The 20,623-nt window shown below is 41.6% G+C and overlaps 1 protein-coding gene across 1 annotated transcript in view; it reads right to left on the bottom strand.

Annotated features, from left to right (window-relative positions):
* Positions 1-2,209: 2,209 nt before the first annotated feature.
* Positions 2,210-20,623, bottom strand: part of LOC131563015 (netrin-4-like) — a 45,447-nt gene continuing 27,033 nt past the window's right edge. Inside the window, exons 4-10 of the mRNA XM_058812868.1 lie at positions 16,573-16,699; positions 15,929-16,117; positions 7,749-7,962; positions 6,961-7,097; positions 6,317-6,385; positions 5,023-5,193; positions 2,210-4,537 (exon numbers count right to left, since the gene is read on the bottom strand). Coding sequence (XP_058668851.1) covers positions 4,401-4,537; positions 5,023-5,193; positions 6,317-6,385; positions 6,961-7,097; positions 7,749-7,962; positions 15,929-16,117; positions 16,573-16,699 — 1,044 coding nt within the window. The 3' untranslated portion in view covers positions 2,210-4,400. The remainder of the gene's footprint in view (positions 4,538-5,022; positions 5,194-6,316; positions 6,386-6,960; positions 7,098-7,748; positions 7,963-15,928; positions 16,118-16,572; positions 16,700-20,623) is intronic.

Below are 20,623 nucleotides of genomic sequence, written 5' to 3'. Positions count from 1 at the left end.
TGCTCTGCTTTTTTTCCCTCATTGCCTTTGTGCTCTAAAGTGTTTGGATTTATCCTCTGCAACTGTATTTGTAGCATCTGTGTGCAAAACATAAAATGTGAGAATTTTGGCCTACAGTGGGTAGGGATGTGCACCTAATACTGACAGAGGGACTTGAGGCATAATCTGACACTTTGGAAGGTGTGTTCAGGATGGATTTGCTGCTTTCTGACTGTTGTGCTGCATCCAGTACAAATATGAAGTATGTATAAGGATCTTAGACCAAAAACTGTGAAAAGCACTGTGTAATGTGTTTGAAGTGTTTTGAGAAAGGAAGTCATAGCTTTAATCCTAAATAGTTCTTTGTGGAAATTTTTTTTTTGCTATGTAAACTGATGCAGTTGTGAATACATAGACAATGTAATTCCTTGTTTCTGTTTCCCAGCATTTGCTTAATTTGATTTTCCTCCTGTAGTTACATGCCCAAATTTTAAATCTAAAATCAATCAGTGGTTATTTTAATACATAATAAAGATGATAAAATGATCCTTGGCAATACGTGACAAGCTTGTGAAATAAACAGATGGTAAGTTGCATTTTTATTGTGTGAATACAAAACTTAGAGCTGTAAATTTCTTGTTTTAATGTGTTTCTTGTATATATATTTTATAAATAATATCTTAGTTTTCTGTCTGCCATCACTGAGCTACTGGTTCTTGGAGAGAGAGTAGTAGATTCAAATGGGTTTGAACAATTGTGTTTATAGAGTAATTTCATACTGATTTTATGTTATCAGGTGCTTATGTCGAGTCATAGGCACTGCTGTGTCAGGTCACAAGTAGTTCTTGGGCGATAAAGAAAGCTTTCACTATGAAAAAATTGCTTTTTAATTCTGTGCTGTTAGTTGATCTTTGGCCTATAAAAGCTGCTATGCTGAGCATTATTAAATGCTTATAAAAGTTCAGCTAAAAGAAACTTGCTTGTTAGGATGAGATAGTTCCTGCAGTCCACTTAAACTTGAATCAGTGGTGCATGTATTACATATCCTGATGTGGCCTCTAAAACTTTAGATGATCCTTTAACAAAACATAGATTCTAAAATGTAAAAAATACTGAAAAAATAGTTAAAATTAGACAAAATTGCATTTTCACAATTAAAAGTTACTCAGTAGTTTTTTCTGCTGTTCTCTGCAGTACAGCCTGAGGATATTGCAGAGACCTGACTTCAACTTGTGATAGTAACTTTCCTAGAGGTATGGCCTTGCTTCAGGTGCAAAAATAACTTTTTTTTTTCTTCCTGCAAAAGGAATGATGAACAAAATGGTGGCTAGAAGGAGACATTTATCTTGCAGGCCATTGTAGGGATCACTAGATCTGGGGATCTGGCAGGGCTGTTTTGGAAACAAGATCTATATCCTGAGCAGTTCTGACTGAGAGTGTCCTTGTTAACCTGACAGCAGTGTCTCCTGGTTATCTGAGCACTGATCTGATCACACGTCAATGAACCTACTTATTCCTAGGGAAGGAAAAAAAGGAATTTGTGTGCTTCCAGAATCTTGTTTTACCTCATTAAAATTCTATCACTGTTAGTGTGGGACAGTGTAGGGGAGCCACCAGCAGTTTGTCATTTATTCTTAGTCAGCTCTCCTCACTGGACATGATTTCATTTTGTTGAACAGGAGCCTGTCTGCAGTTGTTTTTCAACTGCTTTTAACCCCTCTGGAGCTGATGTTGATATTTTGTTGGTGTTGGTGGAGCTGAGAGAAGACACACCCAACAGAGGCAGAGTAGAGGAGTGCAGCAATGATTATAGCCCCAATTTTTGGTTTTAAAATGGCTTATTGTAAGTCAATATTGATCATCTGTGAGCAGACAGCTAAGGAGGGCCAAAACAAGGAGCACAGGAGGATTTGTGGTGATTCCACGGTGCAGATTAACCCAGATGACACAACAATGAAGTGAAGGGTAGGTGGACATAGGATTTGTTGTATCCTGAATGACAGGTCCCGTTATTTGTTTTTGAATGTTACAAGTTCCTTACAGCTCCTAAGAAAGGTAAAGCATCCCCTCAAACTGTACTCATTCCCTTCATAGAATGCTGTGTGGAAAATGGGTGCTTGATTTCTTACTCTGTGGTTCCAAGATGTATTTCTACTAGCAGTAGCTAGTAATGCTAGTAAATGAATTTGTCAAAAAATAACTTTTATTGACAGAGAAGAGCTATGCAGATGTTTTCCCTCCCCACAAAACCACCAGTCTGGCACAAAAACAATAGAGGTGTTTGCTTTAATATGGTGCTGACTATAAACCAACATGGAATATCCTCATTGTCATTAAATAAGATCCCCTACAGGTAAAATGGTCCTGTTGAAAAGCACATTCCTTAGGTTAATTGTAAACCTACACTTGAATTTCATTTCTTCTGAGAGGCCCTTTGAGACCAGACTGTAAATTCATGTACAGGTCTTTATTGATATTTGAAAGAGAACTAGTTAATCTTTTTATTGTGAGACAATTTCTGGAGACAGTAAAGAAAGCAGTTGCTGGGCTCCTAATTTCATAAGGCTGACATTTCAAATTCTGCCAACTGCCTTGGTTAAAAAGTGTTTTATTGCATTAATTAAATAGCTTGTTGGAGATGCCACATTGTTGGATACCAGTTTAGGTAACAACAAATAAATTATGAAATGAAAGGGGGAAAGCAGTGGAGGAAGGGAAATTTCCTGAAAAGGAGGGAGGAGGGAACACTAGAAACACTGTTTATATCCTGTTGAGAAACAAATTGGAGCTTTTTTCTTTCTTAAAGATCTGCCTGTCATCCATTTCCAAATGAGCTGAGGATATTTCTGCTGTTCAGTCAATGTGAAATTCAAAGTAAAATAGCAGTAAATAGAATGGAAGAGGCTGAATTTTTGTTTTCATTGGTAAAGAGAACAAAACAATGGCTTAAGTTGTAGGCTGGACTTCTGTTGTTCTGCATTAGTATTAGGGTTTCTAGGTGTCCCACTTACCAGTCAGACAGTGCTAAATGAAAACATCTCCTCTTCCCTAGGAGCATTAAAAATTAGCCATGGAATTGAAACATGCAAAAGTAGCATGTGTGCTTCTCTTTCTCTGTAACTCCCTGAAAGAATTTGGATTGATTCATTGTGATTTTTGCTTAGTTGAAGAGAGAGTGCTCCAATCAACTTCATTTGGTTGTAAGTCCTTAAATTTGGGACACACATCTCAAACTTCACTTTCCTCTGTGTTAGGGAAGGATTTAAGTAGCTATCTCTTGATTACTGTAGGATAAAATTGATTTAGAAATAATGCTTCTGCAAAGCAGAACTAATTTTACCTGAAGTGCAGATGTTACCACTCCTGTACTTTTGCAGAGGGAGAAATAATCCTCAGGCACTATGGGAAGGAAGCAGAGCTTCAGCATCTTACCCTGAAGTGTGACCAAGAGAAATAAAGCACAATGAAAGCACTAAGTGCAGTCGAAGGCCAGTGGTCTTGAGCACAGTTGGAACAGCTAGATTGCTCTCCCAGAACTACAGCTTACCTCATGTGATACATGCTCCCACCAATCCATTTACCTCCTGTTTCTGCTTTGTGGCTTTTGTAGTGTCACAATTTCAGTATTAGAGCAGCTGCTAGTTCCTCACACTTTGGCTTTTTCCTGTAATTAAGGCTTATTTGCAGTTATTGCTGTGAAACCTTTGTGGTGTTGCAGACTAAGTACAAGAGCACAGAGCTGGGTTTGGGATGGAGTTTGAGCCAAGGTGGTTTCTGCAGCAGAGCTCAGCACTAAGCATTGATGATACATGATGATACATGATGCACATCTCTAAAGGAACTGTCCCAAGATAAGCCACACATTTGTTTCTGTAGGCAGTGGGATAATATTGGCTTCTAGAAAGCAGCCTATTATATTGGCATAATTGCAGTCTGATGGTAAATCAGTTTGAGCTCTCTTATATGCTTATTTAGTATTATGCCACTTGTAAAGCTGAAAGAAATTGCTGCCTTTTAGTGGTCACTTATAAATAAAATTTTCACTCCAGTAATGAATGTATTATGAAAGCAGTTTATGCATATTAATATCAGACTCTGACCTGAAGTGTGGAAACACTAGTACATGTCTTTAGTTTTGCCTTGTAAAATGATTCTGGCTGGAATCAGGCTCAAGTGAAGAACTGACTTGTGATCTATATATGATGCTCTAGGTAATTTTGTATGATAAGGCTGTGCATTTTTTTAAAAAAAAGTAGTCGTGTCCCAAGTTTCCTGTCTAAGCACATGAAAGGAGGGATGGCAAGTCTGCTTTCCTTGCTTCAGCTAGGAGCATGTTGAATGGGAATGCTTGAACTAACTACACCTTTCACTGCAGTGTTACTAAAAGGCAAAGTCCAGCACTGTAATTTCTGAAGCAGAAATTATTTGCATCCAGTTCTGAGAATATCTGATACTTGTTTTCCCAAATATGCCTTCCAGGGTTTCACCAGGCTGTTCATGTTCACGAGGAGTTTGCCAGTCCTAGAGTCCTCCTGGCCTGCTATGAGGTAGTCAGTACCTAGTTAAAAAAAAAAGAAAAACAAAAAGGAAAAAAAGGGGAAAAACCCTCAGTTAGCATATAGAATAAGAAAGAACCAAACCAGAATTTCTCTATTTCATATGGATCTGGCATACAGCACTTTTGCCAATTTCATCCAGCTTATGCATGTGCCATCTTATGTGTATAAATCCCTGTGCCTCCTGTCACTGCTGGCTGCTGGGCACACAGATTCACTGTGTCAGGGCTGTGCTCAGGGGTTACAGCTACAAATTGATTTCATTCCAGTGGGGCTCTGCACACAGATCTGCAGGGATTTGGCAGCTGCTGCTCATGCCTTTGCCCCCCTCCTGTCTTTACCACCCTCCTTGAGCACTGTGAGCTGGAAAGCAAACATGCTTTGGTGGGATGAATCAAAGGATGCTGCCCCAGAAAGGCTAATCACAAATATTCCTAAGCACTGTTTGCAGGGGAAGCAAAATCCCCAGTGAGGATTTTGTCCTTACCAGGATTGAGAATGGGACATGTGCAGCCCCTGTTGGTCCAGGATTCTGGGTAAATGCTTCTGTTGCTCCGGGCAATTTTCACCTTGCCTGATTTCAGGACCTTCTTCACTTTCACAACAACTTCTGCATGGGTCCCTTTGTCATGAGCAGACAGGATTCTTGCTTTTATTACTGCCAGAAAACATATCCAAATAGAAACCAACAATGAATTTCTAAATTAATTTTGGTTAATGCTGCTAAAAGGTAGAATTTTAACAGTTTGAAAGAAGACATGAAAAAATCCCCTAAAGTGCAGTTGTACAGAAAGTACAGTGCTTGTCCATTTCACTGATGGATCTTTTAGATAAATCTAAGGAATAAACCCTGAATTTTTCTTTTTATTTTATTAACTCGTCCTTTCACCATGTTATTTAGCAACTATTGTTAATGGGCTGATGTCAAACACTTGGAAGTTCTAGGAAAGCACTTGTATGTGTACAGAAGGAAGGGTGAAAAACCCCAACCAGCAGCTGCCAGTCTGATTTCAAGCACTGATTCTACACTTTATTTTTCCATTTAGAAAACGTTAGTGTTTTGCTATAACACTGGCCTCTCAAAAATTCTGTCCTGTGGGAAGGGACTGTCTACAGGAAGGAAGTCAAGAATTTTCCTATCAGCCATGTCACATGACTAAAACTCCATGATTGCACAACAAACCAGAAGAGCTATTTTTGTTTTGTGGTCCAACACCTGGTTGCCATGATAAATTTCTGTTCCTTTTAATTTAGTGGGATCCCATAACTATTTGGCATGACTGGCTCATGTAGATCATCCCCTCAAGCAGGCTTTGTTGTCTCCTGCCACAATAACATCAAACCTCTGGATCCCAGAGCTTTCCTTTGTTGCTTCATGTGATGGCATGAACCAGGTGTTCATAAACAACAGTTTAAATACATTCTTGGTAAATGAGCATGGCTATTGGAACCTGCATAATGACTGCAAAAGCAAAGGCATTTCAGATGTGAGGGTTTTTATCATTTTTTCTTGATGCAGAGCCCAATCATTCCATTCTAGCTACCCTTGTGCTGTAAGAGGTAAATTAACTGGGTGGGAAGGAGACACTACAGAGCTTTGCATGAAAAATGCTTTTAAGTTCTGATCAGAAGTTGGACATGTCACTTGACAAAAAAGGCAGAATAAATCCTACCTCTCAGGACTTAACCAATCCTCTCATTTTTCATAGCTATCAGCTGACAATAATCATAGCAGGAACATTGTGAAATGATCATAGTTTGGGGGCATGCTGCCCACTTACCATAAGCATATTTCATTTGGCAGAAGTCACTGACACTCCCGAGCACCTTCTCTTTGCACACACACTTTTCTAGCAGGGAAACCCCAGAATACAAAAGGTTGGAGAAGAGCCAGGACATGAGAGAGAAAAGAAGAGCAAACAATCATCAGTTATGAAGTTAGATATCTATAGTTCCCATAATCTATCTGAACCTTATGAATAAGTTGGAGAGTGAGCTCAGTTATTTGCAAATGTGTTTCTTGTTATATGATAAAATAATTACTCTGAAATCTGATCAGCACTGTCAAGTAAAATGCAGCCCACATGAGGTCTATTGTACAGGTAATAAACTGATCCTAATGAAGAGATCAGATCCAGCTGTAAATCATGTAAGTAACGGGACGTTTGTTTGATCCCATAACCTAAGAAATGCTGATCCTTCCTGGTGTTAAGGCAGTATCCATCTCAGAAAAGTCAAGTTATGCAGTAAGTGTCACTGTTACCTCTGCCAAGCCACCAGTGATGGCAAGTGCTGATCTTTAGGGCAGGCAAAACTGAGAACTATTTAAATACTACAGACAAGCTGGAGATAAGTGGGGCACAACCAGTCAGGGTGGAGGGTTGAAAGAACTGGCAACCAAATGTTCCCAAGCTCTGGGCTGTACCTGGGTGCCTCAGTGCAGAAAATCCCTGCTCGTGGTCGTTCCATTTCCACTCCTCTTCGCTCTCGTTGCTCGGGGTTTGGATGAGGTCAGGGATTCGTCCCCCAATGGGGACATTAAAGAAGGCCTCACTGTCATAGCTGGGGACACACAAAGCACAGCACTGCCTTAGGGCACTCAGGGGAGGGAAACAAACAAACAAACAAACAAACAAACAAACAGCTGCCTTTGGCTGTGCCCAGACTGATGAGCTTGCTTTCTTCAGGTTGGGAGTGCAAATATGAGTGAGACTTCATGCCACATAGAGAGATCACAAGGTCTAGGCTTTTATTCAGGCCTCCCACTGCTGACTTAGCATTTTTTAAGTACCTATAAATTTGGCCTTTTTTGCTTACATTTGTTTTTAGGGAATTATGTAACTTAGTGACCACTTGTTGATGTCACTGGGACCTGAGGATGGCTGCAATTGCTCAGCAAATCATTTTACCCTGGGCACGGATGAGAGGCAGACTCTTCCATCTATTTCCAAAGCAAAGATGTGTTTAAGGACCCTGCACATATTTCCATGGGGTTGTGGAAATGCCTATTATTACTGGAAAGATTAATCTGTTTAAGACTACCTTGGACAATGCAGTGGACTTAAAGGTGTAAACATAACCTAAAAAACCTTTTATGATTTATAGCCTCCTTTTCAAATGATTGTGTACCCTCCAATTGTTGTTATTTCTGTAGAATTAGTTTCATTTCACAGAGTCCCATCTCAGAGTGACCCCAGGGCAGGGTTGCTTTACCCATGGAAGCAGGTCCCAGTGCGCTGGTCACAGTCTCTGGCGCAGTCGCAGGGCCGACAGCCGCTTTCTCCAAAGCCCCAGTAGCCCACCAGGCACCTGTCACAGCTGGGACCTGCCACTCCTGGTTTGCAGTAGCAGAATCCTGTCCGGGGGTGGCACTTCCAGCTGCTGCTGAACGTGGTGTTGGCTGAACCCATGGGCTGGCAGGCACAGGCTATGGACACACAGCAAGAGGCAACTCAAATTAGGGTCAGCTGCTTAAGTGACATTTTAGCAAGGCTGATAAACTTGTGCCTTCTTCCTCATGCTCAGTACTTTTAAGTCAGAACTAGTAAACATTTCAGCCTACGCTAACTTTTTTTTTTTCTTTTTAATTTGTTAGACAAAGCAGAACAAGTACAACTGTGAGCATTTGTGTTTGGAAGTCAGCTCTTCCCTACTACACAAATCATGACCACACAGGGTTTTCAAGTGATACCAGAAAGCCTCCTCTGTGTGTTTATTTTTAAAGGGGCTTGAAGGTAATTCACTTTAAAAGTGTTTTCACTAAAAAGAAGGTTTCACTAGCAAGGACAAGGAAAAGATTTATAGCTATTGCCTTTCCTGTAAACACAGAATTCACAAAACTGCTGTTTCCTCTGGGGTAGATGCAGATTATACAGGTGGTTCAGATGACCTGAAACACATTTTCAATTTCTGCCTCTAAAGAGTGCACAAATGTCCTTCAGTTCCTTTCTAAAGTGCTAAACATCATACCATGCAGTACTGTAAGTGCTTAAAGAAGCTAATAATTTTTTTTCTACAAATTCATGAGGAGATTTTTTTCAAGGTTAAGGTTAGCAGAATGGAAGAAGACCTCTAAACTTACTAGACTTTTTTTATTTTACATGTAGCTGAAGATGAACAAATAGGAGGAAAAACCTTGAAATCTTTCAAGTAGTGTTGCCAGTTCCACACCAGCCTAGCAACTCAAGGCAATTTGGCAGGAGAACAGATAGTTACAGCCCCATGGACATCTCTTCCTGCACAGACAATAAATTGTCATAATCCCACACCACTGGTACATTCCTGATGTGACAGCATCAGGGAGGGATACACAGAGAGGTACAAGCCAGCACAGTTGACTCCTCTCCATCAGGGCAGAACCTGGCTGAGATGGCCAAGCCTCATGCCAGCAGCTCTGCAGAGGTAAAATGCAAGCAGTAAATAAACCCACTCTGATGTTCAGACAAGTTTGATCAAAATGAGAACTGAGCTGAACTCCAGGCCTTCATATTTTAGCTGTCTTTTGTATTAAAAAAGCAGCAGGTCCTGGCTTTTGCTTGTAGCAGACTGAAAGGTAATGCATCACTACTTCATCCATCTGCAAGAGGGCAGAAATAAAAATCTTGTGGCTAAGGCCTGCTTTGACAGAGATTTTCAGTTAAATGTTGGACACCCAAGGTGTTTAGATAGCTTGGATCAGAGGCCAGCCTTTTTGGATGCTTATTTGAACCAAACACGATCTCCAAAGCTTTTGAGGTTTGTCCATCATTGTTTCTGATCAAACTACTTTTCTTCATGAGCTCACAGATAAGAGACTAAATGAACACTCTGATCCCACACATCACTTTCCAAGAGGAAAGGGGGAAATATAGGACTAAAGAAAACTTAAAATGTAGCAGGGACAGATTCACTTTCATCTGCAACCTCATATTTGAAACTCAGGAAAAGAAAATACCTTTTGAAAATAGTACAAGAAGAGCGAGCAATTTTGTTTAAAGGGCATCTCATTATGATCTGCTTACCATATAGTTATTTTTTCCCCCACGCCCTGTGTTCTTTATGCCAATAATTTCAATAATATTATTCTACTGCCGTGGATGGATGTGGGCCCGCTGCGCTCAGGGGGCTCTAGCACAACAGCCTAGGGACAGAAGAGCCACGTGCTGCCACGGGCAATGTGCTGGGCACAAAGGGCAGGCTGGCGCGGGGCAGCAGCCTCGCCTGCTCGCCACAAAGCAGCCCCGGCTCTGGGAGCACACCCAGGGCTTGTGCTGTCACTTCTGGAGAGCAGGTGGAACACTGAAGTGCTCATTAGCCCTGACAGGTTCAAAGGAAGGTCTCATTTTTTGCTGCTAAACTGGATTTCACCCCCACCCCATTTTTTGCAGGGATGATTACATCACCCTAAAAAAAAAAGAGATTCTTAGTTTGTCAGTCACTGAAAACAATGGGTGTCATAGATTTGGAGATCAGGATGGGAAACACCCTTCCTTCATTGCAGACAGGTTTGAGACACAAGGAGTAAGAGTTTGCCAACATCAGGGTCACTTGAATCCAGGATGGTTTTCACTGTAATATTGGGATATGTAGGATTTCCCTGTGGAGTTTTCACTTAAAATGTCTTAGATTTCTCCAACCTCTGGGTCTGTCTTTATCCCTCTTATTTCCAGTTTTTGGGTTTCATCAGTGAGAGTCACTTAACAGATGGGTAACTCACATCATTAGACTACCCTATCCCCAGCTGAGACTGGAACCTGATTCAGGAAGATGAGAACTTCTCCTACCCTGTTCCTAAGGGAAAATGTTACAGCACAGTGACTGAAAGCACTGGTAAAAGCTGATGAGGAAGCAGAAAACAAAAGTGCCTTTTTTATTTTGAGGCCACAGTTCAGTAAAAATAATGTTCCCAGATGAACTGTGGGACATATTCTCCAGTTAGAAACTGGGACAGCTTCTGGTGCATCAGAAAGCAAGCTGAATCAGTACATGTACAACACTTTCAGATGAGTTATACAAGTGGCTTGCAAACTCTTTACTCAGTCTGTGTTTATTTAGCATTTCAGCTTGGGTGGGTACATTGTCTGGCTTCCAGAGTATTATGGCCAAAATCCCAGTTGTGATCTAAGGTAACTCCTAAAATAAGAGCCCACATGTCACATGCTGAAGGGGCAGCTGTGGATGACTGGGTTTTTATCTGTTTAACAGTACCATGGATTTGCAAATAAACCTCACTATTAAAGAAACATAAAAGCATGTTTCCAAAACCTTACCCTTTAGCATTTTCCAATATTTGACAAGCCTTTCCCACTGATTTTTGCTTCTTTTCTCTTGGCAAACCCTCATTTTCTCTCCGTCCACCTCCCTGTCTAACAAAACAGCAGCCAGTGTGACAATGGCCTTGTTTGTGAAAGGCATCATCAATTATGTTAGGGACGGTGTGCAGACAATCCTGGCTCAGAGCTGGGCAGTTTGTTTTGGTTCTCCCTTTGACAGTAGCATAGTGAAAAACAGAATTTTACTTTAGAGCTGCCTATTGGTCAGAGTGTCATGCCTTTTAGTCTCACTCCCATACCAAGTATTTGTCAGACACTACTGTAAAAGGGAGGAGACAACAAATAATGAAAGATGAATAATTCATACTGCAGTCCCCACTCAAGTCCCTAAAAAATCTGTCTGCCCTCAGCACAGCTGTCTTCCCCATGTGATTAGACACAGATGTAAAATATAATATTGGTTGAAACAATATGGTCCCAGCTTACAGGAAAATACCAGGTGCTCCAAGTAAGTCAATGGCCTATGAGGTATCTTGTCTTAAACGTTTGTCTAATAATACTGCAAAAGATATAACTGTGAGCAGACTTGCTATTTGATTAAAAAAAAAACCCAGGCAAAATGAAAAATCAAACAGTCTTTTGAGTCTGAAATTTATACATGTGCATCTTGGGAGTATATGATCAAACCAGTGTGATTTTTAAAGCATGTCAGGTGTGGGGATTGACTCTGCCAACGATGTTTCTTAAATGAAGGAAATAAGATAGCTCTGTGTGTGGTCAGGGCTGATTAAGACAGACTTTGAACCAAGATGTGATGGGGCCTTTGTGATATTAGAACTAAAAGTTCACTCCCTCTGCTCAGAAGTAAAAGGATGAGAAGCAGAGCCTTTCAGACCATGTGTGTGCATGTGCATCTGGGCACATTTTAATTTTCTAGCCTCGTTCTTTGAGTAAAAAAGCTTGTTTTCCTGGAGACCCTTTTTAATGGGTCTACATGCCTGCATTACTTTTAAGCTAAGCAAAGGGTGAGTACAAAAGATGGTGCCATTTCAGAAGGATCCCTTAAGCCTTGGAATAAGCCACAGGAAAGAGCCAATGATACAGCAGCTTTTCTGACCATTGGTTAGGAAACAATTAGGCTTTTGAGTCAAAGCTCCCATACAAGTCTATATACAAACTACTTAATCCTGTCTTGTCACCCCCAATAACAGGCAGGTGTGTGCCTTGCTCAGGGACTCTTTTCATGCCTTTTTTTCTTTTTAATATAGATCTAAGCAGTGTCCAAACAAGGCTCTGCCCATGACCCTGCTCTCATTCATCCCAGCTGGTAGGAACAGGAGAAGCAAAGGGATCAGAGGCAGGCTACCTCTGCAGACAAAAAGGAATAGCAGATTCACACTTCCATATCAAATTTCAGCAGATTTTTTTTTTTTTTTCCTGAGGGAATGTCTTTGCAGTCTCACCCTGGAGGGTCAGCTAAGGGTGGTTTAGATAGTGCCAGGAGATCCAATTGTTATACAACTTTTTTTTTTTCAGAGCAGATTAAGAGAGAATGCTATTCATTATTATGACTAATGCTTAAAGACTGTTTCTGGGCCTGAGCAGTGTCCTGTTAACTTTCTGGGAGCCTGAGGGGGATGTCACAGCTGAACCTAGACTTTGCTCTGGATGGCAGAGCACTCTTCAAGCGTGCTTTCTCAAAGGGATTAGCACAGCATTTCATTCAGCTTTTTCATCAGACTTCCTTTCCCAGCTCAGTATCTACTGTACACAAGGGTCAAGTTTTCATCTCCCATTGAAAGTTTTTTTTTCCTCTGAGCTCAAAATTGGAAGATGGGCACTAGGTTGCTCTCACCAAAACCATCCATTCAGTCTGCTGTTTGCAGTTTATTACTGCTTTTCAACACTTGCTCATTGGGTGAGTCTTTCATTAAGTGTTGTTAGTCTGGCACTGTTTGCATGAATTTCTCAAAGTGAGATGATGCCCTGGAATTGGTACACTTAAATCCTAAAAAAAAAATGTTAATCCAGAAGTGGCAGCTTTTCAATTTATAATCAGCAGGCTGAGGTATGACAAAAATCTATCTGGTGGTCTCATTGCCTAATATATTAGCAATGCTCAAAGAAGAAACTTTTTTTACTGAGAAACCAGAGCTGGTTTTAGGGTCACACAACCTGAACAACTTGGACTACACCAGATGAGGTTTACTGGCAATGCAAGTTTTCAACCTAAAGTGTAGAGAAGAAAGGCTCTATCCTGAACATCCTGCAGAACCCTTTTCAGTTTAGCATTAGTTGACGATGGTCCTGGAAGAAAAAGCTTCCCTCTATCAAACTGAGCCTGTTCTAACCCAAGCCTGTCTCCATTGGTGTTTCTGGTTTTGCTGTCTCTGGTAATAACCAAAGCAGGGAAGTGTTCCCTGAAAACTCTCTGCAGAGGTGCACTGTAACACAGAGTGCACACTCACACACTGCCTGCAATCCTCATGGGGAAGTGTTTGGGGATCAGGCCTTCCATCATACAAAGTGCTACCTATTATGGGCATTGGTCAGATCCTATTGTGAGAATTCTCTCATTTGCCTTGAATAAGAGGGAAAAGGCACAGATTAGCCACCTCCTTCCCAGTTTTCTCTGAAGTCTGTAGTTATATCCAGAGTTCCCCCTGTTCCCACAGAGGTACAAGCATTGTGCACACAGCTGCTGGAAAAGCCAAGTGGGCTGCAATGTCCTTTCCTTATATCTTGATATGGCAAACATTCATGAAGGCCTTTAGACCCCTGGGAAAGGTCCCACTGACTTGAATCACTCACAGATAGGGTTGTGTTTACCTTTGCTGCTGAATCAAACCCATTAAATTCATCTCAGCTAAGAGAAACTCTAGTGCAGGCCAGACTAACACTACCTTTACCTCTTAAGGAAATAGATATGCTTTAGAGGGCAATTCAGTCCATCTGCTTCAGGCATCTACCTTAGACTGCAATAAATAATTCCCCTGAGGTCCCTCTGTTTCTCCACTGGCAGAACAAGGAGCCTAGAAAGGACATATAACTTTGAGTGACTGAAGCAGGATGGAGCTCTCTAGGCCTGAGCATGCAACTCAGAGTGCAGACAATTGCATTTGGGGGCCTTCTGCTGGCAGCAGCACCTTCCCAGGTGAAAAGAACATTGTTGTGCTTGACTGGCACAGCAGGAATAAAGCTCTTTCAACAAGGTAAATTTCTGAACAGTTTGTCTCTTGCTATGCAGACTATTGGCAGGGGTTACTGAGAGACCTGTAACCAGACCAGACAAGAGAGGCAGACGTAGAGTCAAGGTCTGATTTCATCTAGGCAAACAGTTCTAGGGTTTCCAGACAGATAGGCTGTATTTTCAAACAACGTTTTTTCCTCTTTGCTGCTCTCCAGTGCTCCTTGACTTCAGCAGTTATCTAGTATTACACATGATGCAGGTTACTGCACCATCTCCCTGCTGCTCAGTACAGGAGTTCATACCCAGATTCTTTCAGATGCTATGAGATTGAAAGCTAATCTTCTGGCATAACAATTTGTTCTCATTACAATATTTCCCTGTAGCAGATCTGCTCAGAGTAGAAACAGAACTGGAAAGGGGCCACCATAGAACACTACAGGATACAGGGTGAGCCAGATAAGCTCACCCTCTGCCCTGTCTGCTGATCCATGTTCTGTGATCAACACTGTGAAAATCAGAAGAAAAAGATGTGTGGAAGCAGTCTGCTGTCACCAAGTTCCAGTGGGTAGAAGGCAAAAGAGCAGAAGCATTGGATATCTTGGGTGCAGAAAGTTTAAGTAATATCACAGGACTCACAATCCTAGGGAGAGGAGTAACCTAAACATTTAAGAGGAATCATGTTGAAGAACATTAAAAGGGCCAGAAAAGCTTCAAAAGCTCATTATGTCAGTGGGCAAGAGGTCAGACAACAGAGGATGAAGTTGTCTATGCTGGCAACTGATGTCTGAGCTGTGGGGAAGGAAAATTATCCAAAGGGGAAAAAAGAAATTAAGTATATTGCTAGAAATAGCAACCTCTCAAACAAATGTGAGATAGAATCAGACATGTGAAGCCTGGCACAATACTCAGGAAACATTTACTTTAAGTGAGGGAGATTTGGGCTGTTTTCCAGACTGGCTGGGTGCAAACTATCTTGATCCAGAGGTTGTACATCCTCTGTGTGCAGCCATTAGTGCCTCTGTGCCAGAGACACACCCTGACACATTCTGCTGAAGTGTTAATGATGTAATTAATTTGGGCAGAGCACCTCATAACAGCTGTAGAGCCTGGAAATAAATCTGAGTTCTGATATGTATTTATGTGCACAGATGTTGCACAAACAAATGGAATTTACCAATAGCTTGTACATATGCTCACACAGTCTTGAGAGGTACAGAACAAAACCCCAGGTAAATAAAATGTGCCTCAAGAGAAAAGGAACCATATTAATTTAAAACCAAACATGAGAAGAATGTACCTTTCCCCAGGAGGCAATGAATTTGGATAATTGAGTCAGTTACCACAAAAAAAGTGTCATAACATGGGGACAAAGACACAAAAAATCAGGATAATCAACTTTGATCAAAACCCCCTGTAGTTTAGGAAAAGAATACAAAGAGAAGATAGTAATACTCATGAGTTACTCTCTAGAAGAGTTACCGATTCTATAGAAATTATTTTGTTATTTTAATGATTCTTTCACCATTCATTTTTCACCTTGTGTAAGGTGGTCACTTGTCACAGACATCTTTTTATGAAAATCCTTTTTTAGGATTTTTTCCTTCTGAGAAGCTAAGAGGCCTCAGAAACAAAATGTAAAGAGCAGTTATCTGCTACTGTGGAATGAAACAGGTGGATCCATGATTGGTCTCATGTGGTTGTTTCTAATTAATGGCCAACCACAGCAGAGCTGGCTCGGACAGAGAGTCTGAGGCAGCTGCCTTTGTTATAATTTTTCTTTTCTTTCTATTAGCTAGCCTTCTGAGATGAAACTTTTCCTTCTATTCTTTTTAGTATAGTTTTAATGTAATATATATCATAAAATAATAAATCAAGCCTTCTGAAACATGGAGTCAAATCCTCGTCTCTTCCCTCATCCAAAGACCCTTGTGGCCACTGTCACAGTCACTTACGTTTGCAGACGTCTGGAGAAGACAGGGACTTGCCTCTGTCTCTGTAAAAGCCAGGTTTGCACCTCTGGCACCGATGTCCCTCGGTGTTGTGCTGGCAGCTGTCACAGACGCCCCCGCTGCGCTTCCCCGAGGCCAGCCACACGCTCAGGTCAAAGTGGCAGCTCTCAGCGTGGTTGTGGCAGCGACACTCTGGTGGGGACAGGAGAATGTCCTTCAGGCTTTTACAGCTGACACAGTAATCATGGAGAATTTTCCAAATCAATCTGGCAGTGTTTTAAACCCTGCTAAAACCTGGATTGTGAGGGGGTGCAGCTACATGAAAATGCCACTCCCCAATAGCCCCAGTGCAGAAGAATAACCTGCACACTGAAGTTCTCCATCAGTGATCGGCAATTTATCCCCAGTTTCTGTAATGGTACCATTACTGTAAATCACAGAGGTCTTTTGTGGGAATCTACAAAATTAGAGGGAAAATTAGAGGGTTTTGGGGAAAGTTGCAAAAGGCAGGCTTCAGATACAGCAGAACTGTGAGTAGACCTGAAGCAGGCCCCCTTGCCAGCATCAGTCTTTGTGGGGCAGCTTTGCCTGCTGTTATGATGAGTGCTCACCCTGAGAGCCTGGGCCAGTAAACTCCTTCCACTTACTTCTGCATTCATTCGGTGCCCCTGTTTTCCCATCTCCTGGCTTCCAAGGCTGGTCGTTGTAGAGTGGAGCACATTTCTCACAGTGGTCACCTGCCGTGTTGTGTCTGCACACACACTTCCCGTGGACCTGCCAGGGAAAAGAGAGCACAGTGAAATGGCCACAGCAACAGGTGGAGTCCCCAGCAGCTCATGAGGAGCTGGGACTTGTGCACAATTCCCACACGGCTGCCTGGCTCTCTCAGGAAACCCACAGAGCCTGGAGCTAAAATGTGAAGCGCTCTCTTTTTGCAGTCATTAATGATGTAGAATTTTTCCTGTATCTTACAAAATGCACATAGCAACAATTTAACTCTCAGTTGGCTAATTAATTACTGCATTGATGAACAACCTGTAGACTCTAAATTTGGTGAGCTAACAGGTCTTATTTTGATTTGCAAGTCCAGGGCAAGAGCATGCAAAGAGTATCAAATGTACTTTGAGCTAGCAGAGCCAAGTCACAGGAGAGCACAGGCTAACAGAGCATGCTGGGCTCTGTCTTGATGTTAACACTGATCTGGAAGAGAGTATAAATATAGGGAAGTGAAATCACCATGAATTATGAAATTTTAAATTGTTAGATGAATGAGGAAATAGCCATAGACATCCTAGCATAGTTAAAAATGCAGCAAAAATATTAAAAATGGAAAAATACCAACCAGTACTCCCACAGAAAAGTGAGAGAGCTTTGAGCCATTCTATGAGGATATTTTAACTTAGGCACCAGCCTGCCAACTTACATATGACTATATAAAAATTAGATTAGTAGAAATGACCCAGTAAAATTTTGGGCTGTGGAACTAAGAGCACTGTGACTACAAGGGGACAAAAAATTGTACCTGCAATGCTGTGCTTAGTTTTGAACATCTTACTACTAGATAAATTAGGAACTAGAAGATGTTCAACAAAAATGAGCAAAAGCTGCCTGAAGTACAGGGCTGAAGTACATAAACCCATCTAAGCTAGAAAACAATACATAGTATTTGGGCAAATAAAGTGCAAAAAGTCTTGACTAAGACTGGCTGAATAGTTCTGTGACTATTTGCTTGAGAAATTACTTGAAGAAAGAACTTGCTTCCTTTGTACTTACCTACCTTCAATGGAACACAATAAAGATTTTTAGTCATGGAAATATTCAAATACATCTCAGATTTGGAAGGCGGTATTCACACCAGAAACCAGACCTTGAAAACTGAGCTAGTCCAGCCTTCAAAGAGAAAGTTACCATTGAAAGTACTTCTGCTGTCAAGTAATTTTACACACCAGGAGCAAAGCAGCCACTTTTACAATAAACTGTGATTTCTTGCACAAGATTCTGTAATATCAACCCACATTTATGAACAGCCTTACAGAAGGGTTTTTATGTTGTTGCTACTTTTTGCTTGGTTGTTTGTTTTTTTCTAATAAGCAAATAGCATTCCAATATCTGTTTGCAATGCCTCAGGGAAAGGATTTAACAGATAATTTTTGGAGGAAATATCAAGCTTAGGGTGTGAGAGAAAGGGAAGGGTGGTACCATAAGTCGTGTTCTACATTTATCACAAGAGCAGCTGCTATAATACCAGGAGACACTGGTACCAGAGCAGGAAATGTTCAGAAATCAGGGATTAGACCCCTGTCCCTCCATGGGCTATTGAAGATCCTGAGCTCAGCACAGCTCTGCCCCACTGCACCAAAAAAAATCCCCAAACCAGGCTGAAATTTCTTTTTTACGGGAGTGTGAATTGACTTTCATCCTATAACCTCACCATTAACATGAGTTAGGTTTTTCCACGGTCTGTCCAAAAGCCAGGCTCTCCCTGCAGCCCCCACCTGGCAGAGCAGGTAGCCCGGGATCAGCCGAGATGCATTCAAAAGAGCAGTAGTGTGGATGTGCTCCTCTGCTCCCAAACTCATGTGCCTGCAGCACTCTGCTCTCCTCTGCCCTGGCTCCTGCTCCTCCCCGAGCAGAAATGGTGCAGCAGGCAGGGAGAGGAGTGTTCAAAGCTGATCCATCACTCCATGGCCAGCTGGCAGTGGTTGCGGGTCTGCCCCTGCCCTCCCACCGCACAGGAAACCCATCCGCACTCAGGGCATGAACAGCGTGACAAGTGACAGGGAACAAGGCAAAAATACTAAAAATACTCATACAACAGCGTTGTGCTTTTTACTGTTTGGGTTTGACTTTTCAGGCTTCAAGTTCTCCCTTGAAGAACAGAGGAAATGTAAAAAGAACCTGACCCACAACTATAGATTTGCATATCTCCAGAATTCAGACTCCACCTGAACTTCACAGCTCATTCTAACATGGATCAGAACAAAATCCTAGATCACTTTCTTAGGAAATACTTCTTTCTATGTAAAATCTGTAAGTTAGCCCATTTTACTGTTTAGAAATACACAATACTCTGTATTCACTATATTAAAAAAATATATGAAAAGTGCTGAGACCGTGCAGTTGGGAAATGATAGAATTAAACCATGCAATCTCATTTTAGCCTTGAATGACATGATCAAATATTCATTATTCCACAGGAGCCTGTGCTTACAGTGCACAGCACAGATGGTATGAACACTCATGAACAATTATTCAGAAAAATAAACAGGAAAATTCAGTGAGAGAGGAAAGGAAAGGCTGAGTTATTCTTTGGAAAATAGACGTGTTAGTTTGCTCATTGCCTGCTGGTTGGTTTGAGCTGTAGTTTGTGCCATGTTGTGAGCAGGACAGAGGCAGAGAAGAGGCTTCCTACCTGTGATCCCTGCTATGGAACAGCTCCCAAATCCACATGGAAGGATGACTGGCTCTCCTGCTGGCTGTCTGCTTGGCTTTTCAGCCCTTTTGTCTAAGCCATTGAGCAGGCACAGGGAAACAGGGAAGCCGGCATGGAGATTCTTTTAGAAAGTGTTACATTTGGGCACTAACATTTTTGACATAGGTTTAAGAAGAAGGCAAAGAGAATGGACTGGTATTGGTGCAAAGGTAAAGCAAAATGAAAGAGAAAGTAGTCTGCCATGTGTATCAAGGAATATTTTTTCCATGGAGAGTAATCTCAGATAGCATTCATGGGTGAAACAGCTACAGAAGAGAGTGTAACATGAGGTGACAACAAATTACAGAAAGGACTTGGATAGGAGAAGAAAACAGAGAGGAACAATAGCTCACATTGAACACACAAGAAAAATGATTAATGGATGTATGTGGCCATCACAGAAAGACTGGTTAATGCAGGAAAAGCTGAGCTGTGGAAGAGACCTGTTACATGCAAGTGTAAGATGAAATAAGGTTAACTGAGGTGGCTGTGAGTAATGAGACAATTTGTTCTGTTAGAGAGGAAGAGATAGGAGAGGCAGCCAGAGACTAAAGTCCAGGAAAGAGCAAGAAGGAAATACAGGAAACTGTGAGATAAAATAGGAAATGGGATACTGCTTAAAGACAGGAGAGTATGAGAGTCAACTCAACACCAGCACAAGAACAGGTGTGTCCCTGAGTTGTTATTCACTGCTAAAATAAGTCCACACTTCTCTCACTAAAGTGGCCAAAAAGCTGGAAAACTGCAATCTAGCAATAAAAGATCTCAGGATGCACTGGATCACAAATATCATGCCAGGAAAGAGAAGATAATCAGACAAGTACAGGTCCAGGGGAACTATGCTGACACCTTTCTATGCCCTTGAAAGCAGAGTCAAATTCACATGGAGTTAATGATGATTTATAAGATTAATAAGAAGAGGAGTGTCAGGAAGCAACAAGGACCAGCTGCTCTTTAAGGGCCAAAGAGCGACAATCTCAGGTTTTCAAAAGCAAAGGCTGGGCCCTTACTGAGAGGCACCATCCCAAGCACAGTGGGCAGAGCAGGGAGCTGGCACCACAGAAACAAAAGGGACTGGGATAATTCAGGAGCAGCAAGAGACAGGCCAAGAAAGACACAGTATAGGTGCAAAATCTATTCAGAGGGCAGAAGGAGAGCCAAGCTATGGCATAGGCCAGGGAAAGGTGCAGAGGGAAGGTACAGACAGAGTAGAGCAGAGCCCCAAC

Source organism: Ammospiza caudacuta, chromosome 12 (genome assembly GCF_027887145.1).
Source record: "Ammospiza caudacuta isolate bAmmCau1 chromosome 12, bAmmCau1.pri, whole genome shotgun sequence".
NCBI lineage: Eukaryota > Metazoa > Chordata > Aves > Passeriformes > Passerellidae > Ammospiza > Ammospiza caudacuta.
Note: the sequence above shows the minus strand (reverse complement) of the source record. Positions and strands in the feature narration are given on the sequence as shown.